Source organism: Branchiostoma belcheri, unplaced genomic scaffold, assembly GCF_001625305.1.
Source record: "Branchiostoma belcheri isolate BF01 breed outbred unplaced genomic scaffold, Haploidv18h27 scaffold6, whole genome shotgun sequence".
Lineage (NCBI taxonomy): Eukaryota > Metazoa > Chordata > Leptocardii > Amphioxiformes > Branchiostomatidae > Branchiostoma > Branchiostoma belcheri.
In genome coordinates, this window is record NW_017804242.1 from 2,929,922 (window position 1) to 2,950,168 (window position 20,247).

The following is a 20,247-nucleotide window of genomic DNA, read 5'->3' on the forward strand; positions in this document are numbered from 1 at the left end:
CCAAATTGATACTGAAATTCAGTATAAGGGTACCTTGAACATGTGTCTACAGAATAGCAGTCACATATTTGGCATACACCACTTCCAAATGACTCATTTGGGGGACTTTAATGGCTATTTTCAGCAAAAACAGGGCCAAAAGTGCTGTACCCGTTCCATGTTCTATCTAAAGAATGGCCGGTTCCATCCATGGAACATGTGTTCCATTGCGGGTTACCTGAGGTCACATTGCACCTAAGTGGTGCGTAATAACCCACACATTCAATTTTATGTGCCTAAGACCTTCAAAATGTATCAAATCTCATCATTGTTAGTTTTTGCATACCTGTAATAAGATTAGTAAAGCTTTCGAGATCCAAAGTAACGTTACTTGTTGTTGCATCTTTGTTCTCATATAGCTACTATTCAGTCGAACCGCAGACCGCTATGCGCATCGGTTCTGCGCAGCTCTCTCTAAGATCTCGTTTAAATCTCGCGCTTCTTTTCCAAGGTAATGTGATCCGCGAGAATCCGCGAGAGTTTGCTACTGTTTACTGTTTCGCTTGTAACTCCGCTTTGCGTAAGTGTTTCCTTGTCATACGTTAATGTGAGATGTAAGAAGGGCCGGCGTCACGCTCAAGGTCGTAGATGTACATTACCGGTGGTGTTTGTTGGAGAAACGAGGTTTCAAAGTTGACCGTGTATGATGGAGATCATTCCACTCGAGATAGGTACCCTTTAGTTTTTTTGGGGGCAAACCCGTTTGCCCTATTTCATCGCCGATTTGGTGTATTGTTTAATAAAGTATAGACCCTCCTTCATCTATCGTGTGTTGTTTCTTTTGGGATCCTGTAGTTGTTTAAATATAGTAACCGATAGTAAGTTGAGCTCATTCAGTCGAATTCTCAACGATTTTTGTTCGAATCTCAAGCTTTTGCAACTAGTTCTAACCAATACACCTGTAATGTAAGATGTGGCTGAAATATAATTATGTTGGCTTGACACCTGTGTACTTAGTTTTGAAATTGCACAATGTGTATTGCAGCTCGACCTTGAGAAATGGTGTAATTTCTTTACTTTTTTTTGCCTTAAAAAATGTTCAGTTAAAAGTTATATAGAACAAAAATGAAAGTGAAAGAATATCGACCAAATAGTAAGCTTCAAAACGATACCCACTTTACGGATGAAAACAGAAGAGAATGAATTTGGGCATGAACAAATACAACAACAGGTTGATTTTTCATGACCTAATTTTTGAAGGAGAAATCGGACACTATGAGCTGTTACTGTAAATATACAAACATCGGGCAGATGTACTGACATTGGTATAGTTGCACATGAATCCCACTTTCTCTAGCGTCTTCATGATATAAGTCTGACTTGGATTGGGTTTCAGAAAGTCTGTTTGTGATGAAAAAACTTGATTACTTCTTTTTATGAACTTTCGCAAACAGCGGTTGAAAGTTGCAACATTGTTGGCGGCGCAAAAAATAGAACGCCCTGCCTAGGTTCCATGGATCGAACGCAGGAGTTCGAAACCGATTGACTTCAAATTTGACGATTTTTGAATGGTCAGAACCTTGTATTAAATTCCTCTTTTTGTATATAATTGAATGTTATCATATCACTTATTATATTGCATGTGGTAGCCACATTCATACAGTTTCTCATACCAAGAAACAAATTTTATGACATTACGCGAAATGTATCAAAATGTAGCGGAAACTCAGGATGGTGTGTGTCAGTAGCTTACAACTGGGCTAAATTTGACCACCGCGATGTGCGCATCGTCATAGTTTTTTTGGGGGCAAACCCGTTTGCCATAAAATTTGCCAGGGGTCATTGGTATCAATGTAAAGGTAAAGAAGTGGGCTATCACACTGTGGTATTAGCTAACGGGATCCAGTTAAATAGTAAAAAAGACAAGCACAAATATAATGACCAAAAATTGCTAATTTTTGGAAGGCCGTAGCGCTCGCTGTCATTTTGCAATGCACGAAATATCTACATGGTTGTACACGGCAAATCCTGCAGATATGAAAAAGTATAAACATTATGTAGGTCTGAGGTATTTTTGTTACAATATAAGCAGTTGTTTAGACCCATGCAACGGGGTCAAATCGTGACCCGGCAAATGCCGTATCTTAGAGAATAACGCGTTCTACGGTGACCTGCGGTTCGACTGTATTTGAGAACCTTTGCCAGTTTTGCACTGGGGTAAGTTTGGAATAGTCCACTTTTGCGTGGGAGGGAGATGGACTGAAATATGCTGTATTTGCTCCCAAGCAAATGTCGGCCTTTCTAGTTGATATTGAAGTTTCCATTATAGACCTTCTAACCCTGTAACAAAGTGCAATGTAAATATTGTCCACACAGTACCCTGGTGTTGCCAAAGGAATCAACAGTGACATTGATAACCTGATGACAGTCCTGAGTGTGGCTAATGTCTTACCAGAAGGTATTGATAATGTTTGTCTCATATGATTTAGTGGCTTGTGTGGAAGATTAGCTTGCAGTAAGATATTGGTACATGTACTTACCAATGCATTCCTAGGTGGTGTTACAGACTTTCTATGGTTCAGCAAACAAAACCAGCTTCAAAAACTTTGTTTTGAATCCACATCCTGTAGCAGTAGCAAATCTATTGCTATAAATTTAAGTCTCTTTATATTTAAGAACATGTGTAAATGTTTGGCATTCAGTTTTCTTTCATTAGATACTTACCCTTCATGTGTGTCAGTACTTATGACCATGCCCTCCTCAGGCCTGTATGTGGACAAGTTGGTGGACGTTGCAAGGAAGGAACTGTCCTGGGAAGTGGACTATATCAGGGAGGCAGAGATGACCAGAACGTTTGGGTATGGCTGGACTGATTCCTGATCTGTAGCAGTAGCCACCCATTGTCTGAAATTTCCTTCTTGTATAGATAATAGTATGATTTGACTATTAGATCCGTCCTTACGAAAGTTATCTATGTTTGTAAAGTTACAATTTGCACTGAAGCAGGTGCCTATAATCTATGTGTTATGTTATGTGTTATGCTTATTATCTCTTTCCATAGCATAGGTTAGTTAAGGCTGTAACTCATGATATATTTTAAGCTTATCATACATCAGATAGATTTGTACTAGCACTGTGTGGGTAACATTACTGCATAACTGGTTACAGGGAGTTGCTGAAGGATGACCCAATATTCTACGTGCCCGAGGTGATAACAGAGTTGTCCACTCCCCAAGTGCTGACCACTGAGCTGATCGACGGCATGACTCTGGACCAGGCGACGGAGCTGGACGAGGACACCAAGAATGAGGTAAACAAACTCACTTCACATTCCTGGGGGATATTTCCATCCTACTGCCACACAATCATGTGGAAAACACTTTAGAGCTGTATAAGACAGCCTGAATTCACTTGTAATGATTGTCTGCTCTAATTAGTTCTGAATTACTGTTATGGATTTGTTACTTGATGACAGAAAAGTTGTTTCATAGTGTGTTGTGATGATGTTGCTTTGCAATGTTTTTCCCCTAGATCTGTGAAAGAAATGTATGCTAAAGGAAAGCCAGCTAAAAATCAAACTAAACTCCAATCAAGCTCCAAAAAATATAATTGTTCGTGTAATAGCTTTTGCTTGACATGGTGTGTGCCCTTGCCCAACAGATCTGCCTGGCTATCATCAGACTGTGCATGAAGGAGGTGTTTGAGTGGAAGCTGATGCAGACAGACCCCAACTGGTCCAACTTCTTCTACAACCCTGTCCATGGGAAGGTGGGTCAAGAAAAACTACCAATATTAGATAAGATCCATCAGTGTTAAAATGTCACGGCAATTTTCACATGTTTTGGTATCAGGAGACCAATTACCGTGAAGGATCAAAAACCTTAACTGAACCTCAATAAAGTGAAATCATTATGGTTATTTATTATGGGCATTTGTTATGGTTGCCTTACAGATCAACCTCCTTGACTTCGGAGCTACAAGGAAGTTTGAGGACCACTTTGTTGACAAGTACATCAAGGTGAATTTTCTCAACATTACGTGCTTCATCATCTCTGCTAGCATCTTAGATGGCCTTGTGGTTAGTGCTCTTAACTTAGAATCTTAAGTTTTTGAGGTTCTGCACTCAAGTCCCAAGCAGGTCCCTATGTTATGCCTTTGGAAAGGCTCTTTACACCAGTTTCCTCACTCCACTCGGGTGAAAACAAGAAAAATTTAACCCAAAGGTAAAATTGCCATATACATGTACATGCTTTACCCAGTAGTAGTCTAATTTTTACTCACACCTTTATTATGTCCAACCTGTTGTTGACCCAGGTGATCCAAGGTGCAGCCATGGGAGACAGAGAGCAGGTTCTCAACTTCTCCAGGGAGCTGGGCTTCCTGACTGGCTATGAGTCCAAGGTAGGCTCTTAAATGTACTAAACTTCTGCCAAATTGCCAGTGACCAGAGAATTAAATCCACAATCTCATTTTTGTTACCTTTACCAGAATTAAGCTCCTTACAGAATCTCTATTATGCTTGTCTTATATTACTGTAATTCCTGATTTGTTCACTGTACTGATAAGTTCACTGTTTTCACTGTTGCTTCTGTACAGTGAACTTATCATTACAGTTAACAAATAATTCCTGGACTTTCTTTTTCCTACACCTGTCACCACCGTGAACATATAGTTCCGTGAACATGTCCATTTTTCTCAGACCGTGAAATTTTGCTACCGTGAACATAAAGTGAATTACAGTATCTTATGCTGCAAGAACATAAAGCCATAAATTGCAAAGCTCAAGCTACTCCACTACTTAATACCCACAGCAGAGCTGTATCCTTATTAAGAACAGGCCTTTTACACAACTCTTAACCACAAAACACTTCTGTTCTCTTTTCTAGGCCTTTGAGAAAGCCCACGTGGATGCAGTTATGATCCTGGGAGAACCTTTCCAGAAGACGGAACCTTTTGACTTCGGAACCCAGGACACGACCATGCGTATCCACCAGCTGCTGCCTGTGATGTTACGTGACAGACTCACCCCTCCCCCAGAACAAACGTACTCCCTGCACAGGAAGATGGCCGGCGGATTCCTGCTGTGCAGTAAGCTAAAGGCCAAACTGTCCTGCAAGAGTCTCTTTGATGATATTTATGAGGGGTATAAGTTCAGTACCTGAGTTGCTGCTGAATAATGTCCAAGCAGTTGTAATGGTCTGGCTCAGTCTAAGCATCTTTAATATGCATGTTTTGTTTTTTTCAACAGGAGTAGTGTACATTTGTTTTTGCTATTTGCTTTCTCCTATTCAGGTGAAGAGAGAAAAGCCACCACAAAGGGGTACAAAAAGTGTCAAAAACATGCGTAAAACACTGTGCTTTTACTTGAACTCGTTGTAATGAGATTGTTGTAATGAGAGTATTTGTGAGGTAACATTAGAAACACCTTTCCCTCACATTCAAAAAGGCATACAGATTCTTACATTAGTTATAAGGTCTATCATGAGAAAATTAAGCCTACAAGATGAGGAACAAGCTACTATTAGGTAATTCATCTTTATGGGAAAGGAGAGTTGAACCACATCGTCATTGGCAACTTCCAGTCAGGCTATTGTACTGCTATTACAGACTATATGTTCAGCTTTCTATGTTTGCCATTTGGCCATGCTGAAATTCATACGGTAAGCATACCTGGGTGTTACAAGTACCAACCACCTGTACATTGTTGGTAGATATTATGAGAAGTGTGAAGACTATGAAGGCAAATGAGTGGGGAAAATTTAGTTTATTTCTCTGCACATAGCAAAAAATTAAGCTTGTCACACATGCATTTGTATATATTTGTAAATACTTCATAATGCTTCATTAATGCATGTTCATAAGGACTCAAAGGTTATGTATGAAAAACCACACCAGTGGTGATGGTAATAAAGACAAGAAAGGTAGATATTGTGGTTGTCACTAGAGATTTAAGCACATTGCTTCTGCAGCTGCAGTAGAGTCGTGTTGGTTGCTTCAGATGCTCAGGGCATGCACTCGTGTGGTGGAATGAAGACACTGGCATTGGCAATGCCGAGGGTCACGTCATAAAAACTGTGGGAGGAAGAAGACACGTCAAATACTGCCAAAATATCTAGAAGCATTGGGAGGAGTTGGGTTTTGAAAAAAAACATAGCTTGTAGGAATTTGTTAGTGTGAATTTCAAGATAATAAGTCAAAGAAGGCCAGGAAAAGACCTCTCTAAGAAGGCTTGTGCAAATGCTGAATACTCACTCTATATTGTCAAAGCTAGTGGCATTGCGGATGTAGCGGTCATTGACAGGAACACAGCCCGCCAGGGTGAAGACGCCAGCCCAATCAGCTAAAACAAAGTTCGCAGATCATTACAAATCACTACACTAGACCTGTCCATCCCTAGCAGTTACAGACTAAAGATAACACAGATACATGTAGTAACAGTGTGTGATCCTTTTTCTCACACAGGTTTGAAACCCAGATATCATATGTTTGAATCCCTTACTTGAAAGAAGTCTGGGTGATCCTATGTGCTTGACATTGCTGTCACTCTGTGACCAATTATAAAGAAAACTTACCCCCATCCTCAGTCCGTCCTCCCCACAGGGTCACGTCGACCCCCTCGCCCGGCTCGCCCTTGGTCCCCACAGTGAACTCTCCCAACGGACGGGCGAAGTCTGGGATTTCAAACCGGCGGAAGGTGGTGTTCAGCATTGTGGTCTCGCACTGCTTGGTCTTCAGGTTGAAACGGTATTCCTTTCCCTGTGGCAAGCATAGTGATCAGTAATACATTGTCCTGTGTTAAGGTTTGAAACTTGTTAAAGTACATGTAATAGAAAAGCAACGCAGTCATAACCAATGGACCAAAGTCCTTGAATGGACCAAGTCACAATGATGCCAATCTTAAAGCAAATACGGGGTCTAGTTTTTGTGTGTTTTAGGCTCTATTTACCATTTTCTAGGTCTTGCGATTTATGGTTAATTTTCTGTTTTCTTTATTTTTAGAAGTCAAAGAGTAGGAAAAAGTTACACTTCTATGAAGACGTATCTTGGAGTTTTTCAATAAAGTTCCTTGGGTGGACTAAATGCTGCATGACACAGAGACTGAGCTTGGAGATTAAGTGGCTACTACTTACAGGTTGAGTGTTGTGAAGATACAGCACGTCATAGTAGTCCCTCTCCTCCCTGGTTTCTACCTCCTCGATCACGCGGGTCCGCATGTTGCGAGCATCGTAGGACACCTTAGCACGGAGGAAGAACCCCCTTATCGTGTCCAGCTGTCCAAAAGAAATAAATATGGAAATTGTCCGTGAAAATACGAATGTCTGAATCAAACGGAGGCTGTTAAATAGTTTGCTGTAGGGCGTGGTTAGAACATTTTTCGGGTAAACAGTGCTGTTCGGCCACGCCCCCTTTATGTTTCGAACTCTAGCCAAGTTGTAGAGTATATTAGTTTTGGTCTTTGTTCTCAACGACCACCTGAGCTTGCCTGATCTGTTAGGATTGTGCGGTGCCAGGTAATGCAGAACACTGGGGGCACTTAAAATCAAACGGCATTCTACTCGAATATTCTCCTATCTATGCACTGTCGTTTTCAATCAACAAAATTGAATGTGACTCACTCTTCCAATTTTGGACTCAAACGCCTGCGGTGCTTCTGTGGTTAAAAAAGAAATTGTATGGTAAGAAAATGTGCTATCTTAGCATCTACCCAAGTAGTGACAAATTGATTTTACTATTTGGTAGCGTGCCTTGGCTTATTAGACAATAGTTGCGCTGGCGACCAAGTTGAAAGCGTATAACTAAAGCTAGTGGAGGGCAATGGTAGCACAGCGTCGTTGCTCGCTGGGTCGGACTACTGTTGAGAGAAAATCATTAATAAACACAAGCACAGAATAGACACGAGTGCGTGTACCGCATCTTTCTGGAACTTGGCTGTAGACGGCAGCCACCGCAACAAAGAGGAAGAGCAGAAGGGTCTTCATGGTGGAGCTCGTGCCAAACACGTCTTGTCCAAAAGCGCCTGATGTGGGACTGGTGGGCGGTGCCTAGTACACACTGGCTCCAGACGCGTAAACAGGCAAAAACTTCGGACTTGGGACGTCTGATCACAGAGTACAATCACATGGCCATGTCACATGTTCTTTGCTATCAGGCAAATGGATGCTACCGCGTCTTAAATTAACTGAGCTAGGTCAACGTGTTTTCACCCTTCCACTGAGTTCATTTGATGTCGCCGCAATCCCTCAGAGCTACCCTAGCTAGGGACAGGAATGCCATTTTACTGGTTAACGCCGAAACGTTATGTGAAATTTGCAAAATAGATGCTGCCATTCTGTAGCTATTCCCCTGTGTTCAGCAATGAGGCTTATTAGAGAGGCCATGGTCGGTCTTGCGATGGTCGCGTTCTGAAACAATTAGGAAGCGCTATCCCCCACCGCAATGAAGCTGTCCTCTTTGTCAGACAGAGATTTGGCCTCCACATGTTTACTTTCATATATTTCCCGAAGAACGACATGTCCGAGTTTTATTTCAGATTTTTTCTAATCCGTTAGCACGTTAACTTTTAACTGAACTAACCTTTGTTTCACCCCTATGGTCTATCTAAATCTGCGTCTATGATCATGAGCGCACACTCGTTTCCCAAGGTGAAAGGCTCTAGTTTACCCAGAAAGGACCTTGGTCACGAGTCGTTTAGTTGACTCTGCTTATCATTTATAAACAGACGCTTACCCTATAGGTCACACACCTCACGGACAAAGCAGAAAAATAAGTCTTAGGAGACCTTTAATTAGATAAACTGAATTTTATTTGAATATGTATCACTCATATTAGAAAAGCTAAAGTTAACGCTGGGATTCTACCTGCGTTATATTTGCTATCAGTGGAGATGGAAAAAAAGGCATTAACTGGACAAGGAGATGCTTTTACATTTGAAAATGTAGTAAAACTACATTGCAACGGAAATTTACATTCATTCTACACAAATCTATAGGATTTACATCTCGAGCGCAGCATGACATATTTTGTAAATATCAAGTACAAATAAAGTAACGTTATATCATGTAGATATGAGATGGAGCTAGGCCTACATCAGGTAGGCCTTGAGATGGACAGTTTATGGTACTTAATATGGAGGAGGAGGCATGATGCATTCTCTCGGGGGGATGAAGACATCGGGGTTGGAGAGACCCAGGGTGACGTCAAAGAACCTACAGGACACAAACCGTGAGGCATCAGTGGCAAGAAGTCTCCAGTAAAATTCGCTAGCATACCGGTACCTCAAGTTTACACCAATACAATCGAATCACTTTTTCAGATAAATGTGTTTTACGTATTTTCGTGGTACAGATCGGTCAGTGCTGTACTGGTGAAATACTTACTCGGTCGTCACCCTGCCAGTCCTGTTGCTGTAGAACATGTCGTTGACGGGAACACAGCCAGTGTAGGTAAACACACCGACCCAGTCAGTGCCTGGATGGACAGAGGCGTGGCGTCAGTTATTGTGGAATACAGAGAGACGATGGAGAGGTAGCATCAATATAGCCACACCCCCACACACCCCGAAACCTCATGTACAAACCAGGTAAAATCGCCCAGACTAAAATCTCCTGGGCGTACACGCCTGCACAGTTATGAGAATGTCCACTCAGTTATACCATATGCTGTACCAGTGCTATCGGTAAGTGACTTGCCAGTGTGCACATTGTACGACATACAGCATACCGCAAAACGTACAAGGAAAACTATTATGATGAGTCCTTACGTACCTTCCTGTTGGTTCCGTTCCCCCCACATGCTGACCACGACCCCCTCGTGCGGGGCACCCTTGGTACCGACGGTGAAGTCACCAAAGTGGTTGGCGTTCTCTGGGACTTCGAAAGGCCGGAAGGGGTAGTTCAGCTCCCTGGTCTCGCACTGCTTGGTCCTCAGGTTAAAGCGGTACTCTTTACCCTGCAGAGACAAACACGTGTCGTCAAACGTACGTTTGAAATGTGCGACAGTTCATGTACTCATGAAAATTCAAGTTGCATCAGAAAGGAAGTCAACAAGCGCTTACCGGCATGGTGTTGTGCAGGTACAGTATGTCATAGTATTCCTTGTCCGTCCGACTTTCGTCGACCTCCTCGATCCTGCGGATGCGCATGTTGTAGCGGTCGTACGACAGTTTGGCGCGCACGAAGATCCCTCTCTCGAAGTCTTGCTACAAAAGCAGAGGTGAAGAATGGAGACAAGATACGGACCCGTGTCGATTTGATTAAGAAATGCCAAGACATCGTGCACATCGTAATACTGATGTGCCTTCTAATCCGGTGAGCACGCAGAATATTCGTAACACACAGGACGGATAGTACCTAGGAAGAAGCTTTGTTCTGAGGCAAACAGTTATACAGCAACATCGCTTGGTTCTATATAAGTTAAATCATTATGTGATTTGATAGTCGAACTTCCAATGACCTGGTGACCCCCAGTCTGCTGACTACTGTACGGTGCAAGAGGCTAGATGTAGCGTCTGTATGCCAAGCGTTACACAATACTTTTGATGTGAACTACAGGAGCCGTTTAAATCCTACTTTCACGGCCTAGATTCAATTCCAACTTACCACTCCAACGTTAGACTCAAAGACACTGGGCGTCCCTGGGGTTTGAAAAGAATAGAGAACAACAGTGTGTGAAGCTCAAGTGCATTTCGAATATGACTGAGGTTCTGTAACATTATTTCCGTGTACGACAGTGGACTGCTGTAACTGTCGTCCCATATTTATCACGCAACACTGTCACTAATGAAGAAGGGTGGGTACATGGTTTCAAAACAACCATTCAGGGGTTCCTGCAAACGCTGAGTTAATTTTTACATACGTTTTTCCGACTACAACAAATAAGAACATCACAAAACATGCACGGACTCACTGCAGGGTTCAGGCACCTGCCCGTAGGCAGCTGACGCCAGCACAAGGAGAATCAAGACCTTCATTTCCGAGCTCGTCTTCCACGCGTCGAGTTGAACAGCAGCTGGGGTGGGACTGGTGGGCGGTACCGGGCACACGCCAGCTCAACTCAGAGGACAAGTCACGAGGTGTGGGAACTTTGTACTTGGGACTATGAAGACCTCGCGACATGCACTCCTACAATCACGCTGTTCCGTATGTTTAGGTGTGTGCGAGGTTAAGAACGAAGTCCACGCGCGCTTACTAGTCGCTACCAATGAAGACTGGATAAACAATTGATACGCAAACAATACGGTTAAGGTCAACCGTCCGTCCGAATGAGGTGACCTGTCACCGTTTTTTTCGACAGCTGGTAGTGCCATGCAGCTTCGCCAGGGTTCGCTCTTCCTTAGTCCAACTGCCTCACTCTTCTCCATAAGTGTTCCGGGTGTTTTCCGTGCAGAGGATTGACCGTGAGCGGGTCAGTTTCCACGAAGTTAGCATCGACGCGGCCAGATATTCCCCGCACATATTACGGTACGTTATCACCTGTGAGTGTTTCTTCAGAAATGCCTCACATCTGGGCGCCTCTGTGCCTACCCACCCTGTATCGGAGTGACCGCCCACTTTCACCGAATTACCAAACTTCTTCGACACTCTTATATCGCTCTCCCGCCGGCCCAGGATGGCGGAGGTTAGGGACTACCATTTCAGCACCAAGGACATCGGCCGCGGACGCACCGTGGGTGCAAACTCTGTTTAACCCTTGTCCTGATGGCATTTTATACACAGTATTTTCAAAAAATTTGATGTCTTAATCAGGTCATAGGCCCTTGACTTTTTTTACCCTGCGGTGGCGTAGTTACTTCCGCATTCGTTGCGTTTTGCTGCGGTGTGATGCGTTGCACGAGAAATACCCCCCAAATCGTACATATGTAGGGCGCTATAGATGGTACTGTATGTGCAAGTATATATGATGATGATACATATATGAGCTCCGCAGGACAAGGGTAGTCGATGAGTGTTATACACGCACCCGATTGACCTATCATTAAGAAGACCACTTTCATAATGCCTTTATGACATTAAAACATCGTTTTTAATTCATTCACAATCATTTCCATATAATGTCAGAGACACAGACAATAAAGTAGACGATAACATTAATATAGCAAGACGAATGTATGCACCAAAAGCCTAACAAAATGCTTACCATGGTGACGGAAGAAAGAGTAGAGAAATACGTCAACTAAAGTCAATATAAAACGTACAAAAGACAAAACTGTTGCCTAGGGAGCAAACACGTTTACATTGTAGTACAAATACGTTACGCTGCGGTTTACACCAGGAAAGAAAAGGTCGTCGTGGTAAAGATTTTCCAGGGTAGTACAGGAATGCCCCGTTAGAACCCGTTATTCTTCGTCAAGCTTTCATTACTATTCTGTCCTCTAATGATTGCTATTCTGTCCTCTAATGATTGCTATTGTGTCCGTACAGTAGCAGTAACTACATGCATTCTCTCGGTGGGATGAAGATGTTAGGGTCGGAGATGCCACTTGTGACGTCAAAGAACCTGAAAAACATGCAGTCATTTTAGCAACATGTAGTCACAAACTTTAACAACTTTGACTCTTAGACAGCAAACGGGACCTTTTAGTCTCATAGAGGAAGCACTTACACATTGATTAATATAGATCCCCAGTTACAACATGTGCGCATTTTAGCTTTATGATGTCCACTACTTACAATGTCATGACAAGGCCAGTGCGGTTGCTGTAGAATTCCTCTTGGATAGGAATGCAGCCCTCCTTGGTGTAGACTCCGAAATACTTGTCTAGATTGGGGAAACAGTGGTGATGGGACGTTATGCACCGTATGTATGGCGTAGCTAATATCAAAGCAAACTCTTTCTTTTTCTTTTTCAAAGACTGGCTCAAAGAACGGTTCAGTTTGCCGACGCCTGAAACTGAGTAGAGACAGAACTGATACAATCAGAAAACAGCTCACGATAAGTAAATTAAAAAAAAGCCCAACTCGTACGCTTGCTAAGGAGGCTAGAAGTGATAGACTACCTACTTTTGACGAGAGATGATACAACAAAATCTTACCTCCGCTCTCAAATGTGTTTTCCCACAGCTCGGTCAGGACGCCTGCGCCTGGTTCTGCCCCTGTGCCGATGTAACTCTCACCCAGGAAGGTGGAGTTTGGGGGGACTTCGAAGGGACGCCAAGGCTCAGTAAGCTCCCTTTTCTCACACTCCTTTGACTTCAGGTTAAGACGGTACTCGGTGCCCTGTCAAGACATTTGGAATGAAATGAAAAGGTTCAGTAAATTTTAAACACCTAAATCTTAACTACTGATAACCATTTGAATGTGAATGCTAGTCATGCTTCTACTAGAATAGGTGTATTTTTCTCGCTGTGTCAATCTTTATTCTTCCCACTAGTTTTTGGCCAGAAACAACATTTTATATCCAACTTGTTCTGAAAATGTTTGAATGAGTTTTCCAGCAGCTTGTGCTGTAGTCCTACTCACGGGTTCGGTGTTGTGGAGGTACAGCACATCGAAGAACTCCTTGTCCTGGAGAAGGTTCACCTCCTCGATCCTGCGGACACGCCTGTTGGCGGCATCGTAGGAAACCTTCGCACGCTCCGAGAATTTCTTCACTGGGTCGATCTACAGGACAATTTGCGTTGATTTGTTAGCAAAACACGGTAAATGGAAAGTTACTACCATGGCACTATCAAATATCATGGTTAACCCTTTTAACACATCGCATATTGACGTTAGACGTTCGTGCTATTGGCGGTAAACGACAATAATGGGACACTTGATGCAGAAGTATCCAAACATGGTGTTGTGTTTTCATTGTTACATTTTTTTTGTGTGGAAATAAACTTTTATGAACGGCTAAAGTGAATTGTACGGGCACCGCCCCCTGGCGCAGCTCAGCCATGTTTACATACCTGCCAAAGGTCGACGGCTTTAATTAATGACACCGTTATATCAATAGTCACGAGGTAGTATATTCTTAGAGTCATAAATCCACTTGCATTTTGCATTTAGCTTCAGAAGACGACAGACACCAGACTGCATCTAGAATATCATTTTGTAACGTCTCCCGGAATCTGTTAAATCATTTCGATTACACGGGAGCGCAGTAGCTTAATCTCTGTTATCTTTAGTAATAGCCAATCATTGTCTAAAGCAACCTTTGATCCCTTGGAACAATGGAATATGCGCTATCAGAGCCACGTGTTAACTGGTACCGTAGATAAATGCTATCTCTGAAATAGCTGACTCACCCTGGAGATCCTGGCCTCCCAGAGGGGCGGTGGCGCTGCAAAACATTGTCTGTTAGTAACACTAACCTACTGCAAATGCGTAACAGTTACAAGTGTTTATGCAGTATATAAAAAATTATATTTTGCCCTGCTGCTGTCAGTTATTCCCCTACCATGAGAAAAGCTTATGACGATATTGACGTCATGTATCCCCAGGGTATGCACCGATATTACAAACACGGTAAGCTATAAATTTAATGCTGCAAATCACCATGACACATTTCAATGCAGAAGCAGCGAAAGACTTACAGCATGGCTCCAGTACTTGACTGTAGGCCACAGCCAGGCAGACGGTAGCGAAAAGTAGGAGAGTCTTCATGGTGCACGACGGAGACACCTGTTCTGTTCTGTTCTGTCTGTCTAGAAGGTCAGTCGGTAATGAAGAACGTCAGGTCAGTCACGAGGGTTGAACAAATGTAGACCTTGGACTCTGTGTGTCGGATGATCAAGCTACGGTATTTGCGTTGCCATCAGACGTAACCAATTGCAGCACTGAATATGTGATTCCAAAGCCGGGAACGCCCATCGTTTTAATCCATGCAAACACGATAATGTTTCGGTGAATCGACGTATATACCTTTGTTTTGTACCAAGGTTTCTTGCAGTCTATGAAGCGTGATCTGTGCACATACGTCTATAGATTATCCAGCTAAGCCTAAACGACTCAAAACTCAGTAACTTTAACGTGATATTTCTCTGTCACTGACTTCTGACCCCGAACAGAGCCATGTAACCTATGATGCAGTAACGTGAAACGTAGACAGGGGGAGTGATCACACTTTGACATGAGTAGATAGGTCTTTAATGGTATAAAAGATCACGATCGTTTCCTTACAGTGTGTGGAGATAATAAATGCTGAAATAGACAAGGGTGTGACCTAACGTTTTGCACATGCAGGTATAGCTGTAGTACTATGAGTGGTGCTTGACTACACACAACAAAATCCACGTGGACATGATATCGACATGACAAACCTGTGATAAGTAGACTTTGCATGTTACCTGAAATTACTTAGTAGAAGTTAACGCTTACAAGATCAAACACGCGAATTTCTCCAATTAAGTATTATTAGAGACTTGATCTGTTTCGTCGTTCTTATTCATAAGCTTCTGAAAGCATCTATGCACCGTAATTACTACTACTGCGCACCGCGGGTTACTCGCATTCCCTCGGTGGGATGAAGACGTTAGGGTCGGCGATACCACCCGTCACGTCAAAGAAGCTGGAAAAACATAGAAATATATTTTATGTATAATCATAACGTTGACATTTTGACTTCATTTGTGCATAGTTTTCAGGGTGTTAAATCACAACATATTCTGATGTGCACAGCCGATAATTAGGCTTTTTTTCTTTCTTTCTTGTAGTCGTCAATATGATTGACCCTTTCCCCACAAGAGCGAGACGTGCCTTCATTACACGTATCTCCATGTATCCGAAATATAACTTTCTATTTTTCCCCTGTCCGTATTGTATATAAACACCAGTGTTCACGACTTACGTAGAAGTGACGAGGCCAGTGCGCCTGCTGTAGAATTCCTCTTGGATGGGAATGCAGCCCACAACGGTGTAGACACCAAAATACTTATCTGGTCGTGGGAATAAGAAAAACTCAGGTTCAATTTGGTAAGCCGGCAAGACAACAAATACTTCATCTCATTCCAAGACCCAGCTTTGAATGATGGCATCAATGATATATGTATGTATTGGCAGGAGATGAAAGTTACAGAAACTGCGAGAGGATACAAACAAACTCTAACCTCCGCCCTCAAAGCCTCTCTCCCAAAGCTGCGTCTGGACGCCTGCCCCGGGTACCGCGCCGGTCCCGATGTAACTCTCGCCCAGGAAGGTGGAGTTGGGAGGGACTTGGAAGGGACGCCAGGGATCAGAGATCTCCCTCTTATTACACTCCTTAGTCTTCAGGTTGAAGCGGTATTCAGTGCCCTATGACAAGAAATATTAATGTGAGGCTGAAGGATCGAATACAGTTTTCACGCACACAAAAATGACAGGATGAACTTACTACAATGTTTATCTGTTGCAATCAAATGTAGTTTTACAAAAGCTTTTGCTACTCACGGGTTCGGTGTTGTGGATGAACAGCACGTCATAGTACTCCCTCTCCAGAAGAAGGTTGACTTCCTCGATGATGCGGATGCGCCTGTTGGTGGCATCGTAGGAAATCTTCGCACGCTCGGAGAAGCGCTTTTCTGGATCAATCTATCAGGCAAAGTACGTTAACGTATCTTAGAAATTAATAGTTAACAAGGTACACGTGAATGCACAATCATTCTGAACCATTAAAAACAGCAATTGTTGAACCCTTTACTTCATCTTGGACGTACCCTATTGTGACGTTAGATTTGGAATGTTTGCAGACGTTTACTTTTAGTATATATCATGGTAGATTGAATTGAAGGACAGATAGGCTGGGATTGAAGGCGCTATCTAAGACATCATGTATTACAATCAGGTCTCAACAAATATACGCTGCATGTTTGTACAACATGCAGATGCATGGGCTTTGCTTGTCACACGTGCCAAAGTTCGAGGTCTTTTTATGGCTTTAGATAAGCATTGGTAGTCACGAGATTAAAACTACTGTTACATCTGTGATAGGTAAGGCTACAAAAGAACCAAACTGAGCACAGTCTGAATATTTTACGACGACGTTTCTAATCGATAAAATCACCTGATCTTTACCATTGAGCCAACCTACATGTACCTGTACAGATCAATTATTGATATCGTGGAGTAGTAAGATGATCCTGACGCTGTGGTTTGAAAACAGAGCCGTGTTGTATCACAGATAAATGTAACCGCTGACTCACCCTGGAGATTCTGGCCTCCCAGAGAGATGGTGGCGCTGTGTATGGTAAAACATCATGTGTTAGTCATATTCTGTCATCTAACGTTACTGCAACAGTTTGATGCATTTCTGTTGCATCTCATAAAAATATATCTTATAACTCTTGAGCGCTTCGTGTAAAACATTGATGACGAATTGAACGACTTACAGCATGGCTCCGGCTTTTGGCTGTAGGCCACAGCCACGCAGACGGCGAAGAAAAGTACAAGAGTCTTCATTTTGCGAGCTCGAGGTCCTCAGTAGAGCCTGACGCGTGTCTCTAAGTAGGAACTGGGTCTAGAATGAAAACGGTCACGAGGGTTGTGCTGATGGTGGGGTCCGTATATCTGGTGGTCAAGCTGCGATATTTGCGTTGCCATTAGAAGTGGCCAATGGCAGAATTGGTTATCTTCGTTATAAAACACGCAGTTTGTATGATTAGCCTATTTGTGACATGAAGTCATGATAAAGGTCACTATTCATTCCTAAACTAAAGAATCAGGCGGTCCTTGACCTCCAACGCACAGATACTTGAGACATTTCACACCAGAGTATTAAACTCAGCACCAGAAAAGTTTTAATACAACTCAATTCAGTTACCGGTTGCCATCACTGCAGTAAGATGACAATACAATATATTTGCCAATACTGAGGCCAGCGGCGAGAGAACGACAACCGTATACAGAGACGTGTTACATGAAATCAGAATAAACGCTTACAGGACAAACTGTACCAAACGTACAAACTCTCGTTATCGTTAAGGTCTTGCAACCTAAGTACAAATTACAAGAATACACGCCATGTTGTACGACTTTCTTCTGAAAGCTTTTATTGCAAATTTATTCTGTATTTTAATTGCGAAGCCTGCGCGACTTCAGTTCCAGGTGACACCGGCAGTAACTACATGCATTCTCTGGGTGGGATGAACACGTTAGGGTCGGAGATACCGCCTGTCACGTCAAAGAAGCTGCAAAAAAAAAAAGAGCTCATAAGTTCAACATTTATTCCTTCAACATTTTCACATTCATTGCACATGTACTAGGTTATCGCTGTAGTAAGGATATGTTTCACTTCTTACTGGAGAATGTATAACACCTGGCCCTGACTCCCCAGTAGCCTGTCCAAGGGATTGTTAATCATCGGTAAGTCCTACCTGTTAATAATCAAACAATTCACATGTGATTATATTGCCTACGTTGTCGACATAAACAAACATTTACCAGCTAATTCTAACGCCCTCTCCCATTCCTCACCATATTGAATCTGGATAGCTGACGATTGGATACCAAAACGGGCCTTTATTCTTCAGTAACTTTTACATTCAAACTGTGGAACAGCAACAGGTCAGTTCGGTCTGATGTGAACAGCCTATAATCTAAGAGACCCTCGCTTCCCTCTGAGTCTAGATCCAGCACTAGCAACATGATAACAGCAGAACAGGCCGTCGACACAGCTACATAGGATATAATGGCACCCGGTGATGGCTCTCTATTTGTTATACTTGTATGAGCAGTGTGCACACTTATAAATTAAAACCTCGCATAGCCACAGTGTTCATCAGTACTTACAATGTGGAGACGAGGCCAGTGCGGTTGCTGTAGAATTCCTCTTGGATAGGGAGGCATCCCACGACGGTGTAAACACCGAAGTACTTGTCTAGTTGTCAAAAACAAAGAAAATGCATATGACCGGTTATGTATGGTTTATTACACAGACTCCGAAGCTAGGCAATCAATCATTCTATTCTCAAAACTGCCCAGAAGATCTTTCCGGTCCCAATTTGCATGATACAATCAAACTGACAGGAGATGGAAATCACGATCAAGGTAGAAACGTGTTGACAAATAATAAATCTAACCTCCGCTCTCAAACGTATTTGACCAGAGCTCCGTCAGGACGCCTGCGCCGGGTACCGCGCCGGTCCCGATGTAACCCTCGCCCAGGAAGGTGGAGTTGGGAGGGACTTGGAAGTTACGCCAAGGCTCGGAAAGCTCCCTCTTCTCACACTCCTTCGTCTTCAGGTTAAGACGGTACTCGGTGCCCTGTAAGGAAATATCAAAGTCAAGATTAAGAAATCACGTCTGACACCCATGGAACGGCATGATCACCTTAGCTGCTGATAATCATTTTAATGTGAAAGTTGGACCTGAAATGTTTAGGAGATGTACATTAAGGCCATGCTTTGAGTGTACAATACAATTATTACCTTGATAACAATGACCAAGGATGGTTACTATATAATGTCATTGCAATGACCTTTGTCCGTTATAAAAAGATATTCCAAGTGGACTACTCGAGGACTGGTTGTGCTGTTGTTGGAGCACTTACAGGTTCGGTGTTGTGAATGTACAGCACGTCGTAGAAGTCCCTCTGCTCAAGAAGGTTCACCTCCTCGATCCTGCGGACACGCCGGTTGGTGGCATCGTAGGACATCCGGGCGCGCTCGGAGAACCGCTTCTCTGGGTCAATCTGTTCATGTTGATTTTACATGTGACAAAACACAGAAAGTTATGAAGTATTTAATGAAACACAGTTAAGTAAGGCCTTGCAAGGGGTCAGTCGATGACCAGCTAACTTCTATGGTAAATTACTAATTCTGAATGCTGGGCAAGTTTTTGTAGCTACACAATAAATCTACTAGAGATTACTGTACAATAGCCACTTGGTTTTGTTTGCTGTAACGCTGTATGCCAAAGGTCGACATCTTAAAATGACATCATTGCATAAGCTATTGCAGTCACGAGTTGTACGAGTCAGCACTGCATGTCAGCATAAAACCAACTTCTGCAGTCACATTAGGATGAGGTCATCTGATTATGGAAAGAATATTACTAGTCTGTACGTGACTATCAAAATAACGAAATAAACACCTATCAGACTGGATCAACCTTGATACCCCGGAGCGATAGAGTACGTGCTTGTATGACTGAGACAGAGCCACTTGTTAACTAACGTGATAGCTAAAGAATACTGCCCAGGCTGGCTTACCCTTGAGACTCGGGCCTCCCAGAGGGGCGGTGGCGCTGTGCATGGAAAAACAACATCGTACGTTAATAAACTTTAAGTAAGAGATATGTGAATGTCTGCAGATTCTCGCGAAACATTTTCCACGCAGCAATCGTGCAGTATGGCACGTACCGTATAGAACTTTAC

At 42.8% G+C, this 20,247-nt stretch overlaps 6 protein-coding genes across 6 annotated transcripts in view; 1 reads left to right on the plus strand and 5 right to left on the minus strand.

Moving 5' to 3' along the window:
* LOC109482631 (atypical kinase COQ8B, mitochondrial-like) overlaps nt 1-5,899 on the plus strand; it is a 10,764-nt gene extending 4,865 nt beyond the window's left edge. The window contains exons 12-16 of the mRNA XM_019785435.1: nt 3,148-3,289; nt 3,640-3,747; nt 3,932-3,997; nt 4,294-4,380; nt 4,866-5,899. Of these exons, the coding sequence (XP_019640994.1) occupies nt 3,148-3,289; nt 3,640-3,747; nt 3,932-3,997; nt 4,294-4,380; nt 4,866-5,141 (679 nt within the window). The 3' untranslated portion in view covers nt 5,142-5,899. The remainder of the gene's footprint in view (nt 1-3,147; nt 3,290-3,639; nt 3,748-3,931; nt 3,998-4,293; nt 4,381-4,865) is intronic.
* On the minus strand, nt 5,724-8,048 carry LOC109482632 (mammalian ependymin-related protein 1-like). The gene is made up of 6 exons (XM_019785437.1): nt 7,889-8,048; nt 7,596-7,630; nt 7,110-7,250; nt 6,552-6,735; nt 6,232-6,319; nt 5,724-6,051 (listed from the first exon to the last, which is right to left on the minus strand). Exons 1-6 carry the CDS (start codon nt 7,956-7,958, stop codon nt 5,982-5,984), a joined length of 588 nt encoding a protein of 195 aa, XP_019640996.1. The 5' UTR covers nt 7,959-8,048; the 3' UTR covers nt 5,724-5,981.
* A 711-nt stretch (nt 8,049-8,759) lies between these two features.
* Nucleotides 8,760-11,095, minus strand: LOC109482340 (mammalian ependymin-related protein 1-like). The gene is made up of 6 exons (XM_019785022.1): nt 10,885-11,095; nt 10,578-10,612; nt 10,034-10,177; nt 9,744-9,927; nt 9,357-9,447; nt 8,760-9,185 (listed from the first exon to the last, which is right to left on the minus strand). The coding sequence occupies exons 1-6, from the start codon at nt 10,946-10,948 to the stop codon at nt 9,101-9,103; spliced, it is 603 nt and encodes a 200-aa protein (XP_019640581.1). The 5' UTR covers nt 10,949-11,095; the 3' UTR covers nt 8,760-9,100.
* Nucleotides 11,096-12,355: 1,260 nt separating this feature from the next.
* Nucleotides 12,356-14,626, minus strand: LOC109482566 (mammalian ependymin-related protein 1-like). Its single transcript, XM_019785328.1, has 6 exons — nt 14,495-14,626; nt 14,207-14,241; nt 13,437-13,577; nt 13,010-13,193; nt 12,648-12,735; nt 12,356-12,474 (listed from the first exon to the last, which is right to left on the minus strand). Exons 1-6 carry the CDS (start codon nt 14,562-14,564, stop codon nt 12,408-12,410), a joined length of 585 nt encoding a protein of 194 aa, XP_019640887.1. The 5' UTR covers nt 14,565-14,626; the 3' UTR covers nt 12,356-12,407.
* Nucleotides 14,627-15,031: 405 nt separating this feature from the next.
* LOC109482567 (mammalian ependymin-related protein 1-like) lies at nt 15,032-17,389 on the minus strand. The gene is made up of 6 exons (XM_019785329.1): nt 17,264-17,389; nt 17,078-17,112; nt 16,326-16,466; nt 16,007-16,190; nt 15,748-15,835; nt 15,032-15,468 (listed from the first exon to the last, which is right to left on the minus strand). The coding sequence occupies exons 1-6, from the start codon at nt 17,331-17,333 to the stop codon at nt 15,402-15,404; spliced, it is 585 nt and encodes a 194-aa protein (XP_019640888.1). The 5' UTR covers nt 17,334-17,389; the 3' UTR covers nt 15,032-15,401.
* A 259-nt stretch (nt 17,390-17,648) lies between these two features.
* LOC109482565 (mammalian ependymin-related protein 1-like) overlaps nt 17,649-20,247 on the minus strand; it is a 2,902-nt gene continuing 303 nt past the window's right edge. Inside the window, exons 2-6 of the mRNA XM_019785327.1 lie at nt 20,083-20,117; nt 19,423-19,563; nt 18,953-19,136; nt 18,663-18,750; nt 17,649-18,061 (exon numbers count right to left, since the gene is read on the minus strand). Coding sequence (XP_019640886.1) covers nt 17,995-18,061; nt 18,663-18,750; nt 18,953-19,136; nt 19,423-19,563; nt 20,083-20,117 — 515 coding nt within the window. The 3' untranslated portion in view covers nt 17,649-17,994. The remainder of the gene's footprint in view (nt 18,062-18,662; nt 18,751-18,952; nt 19,137-19,422; nt 19,564-20,082; nt 20,118-20,247) is intronic.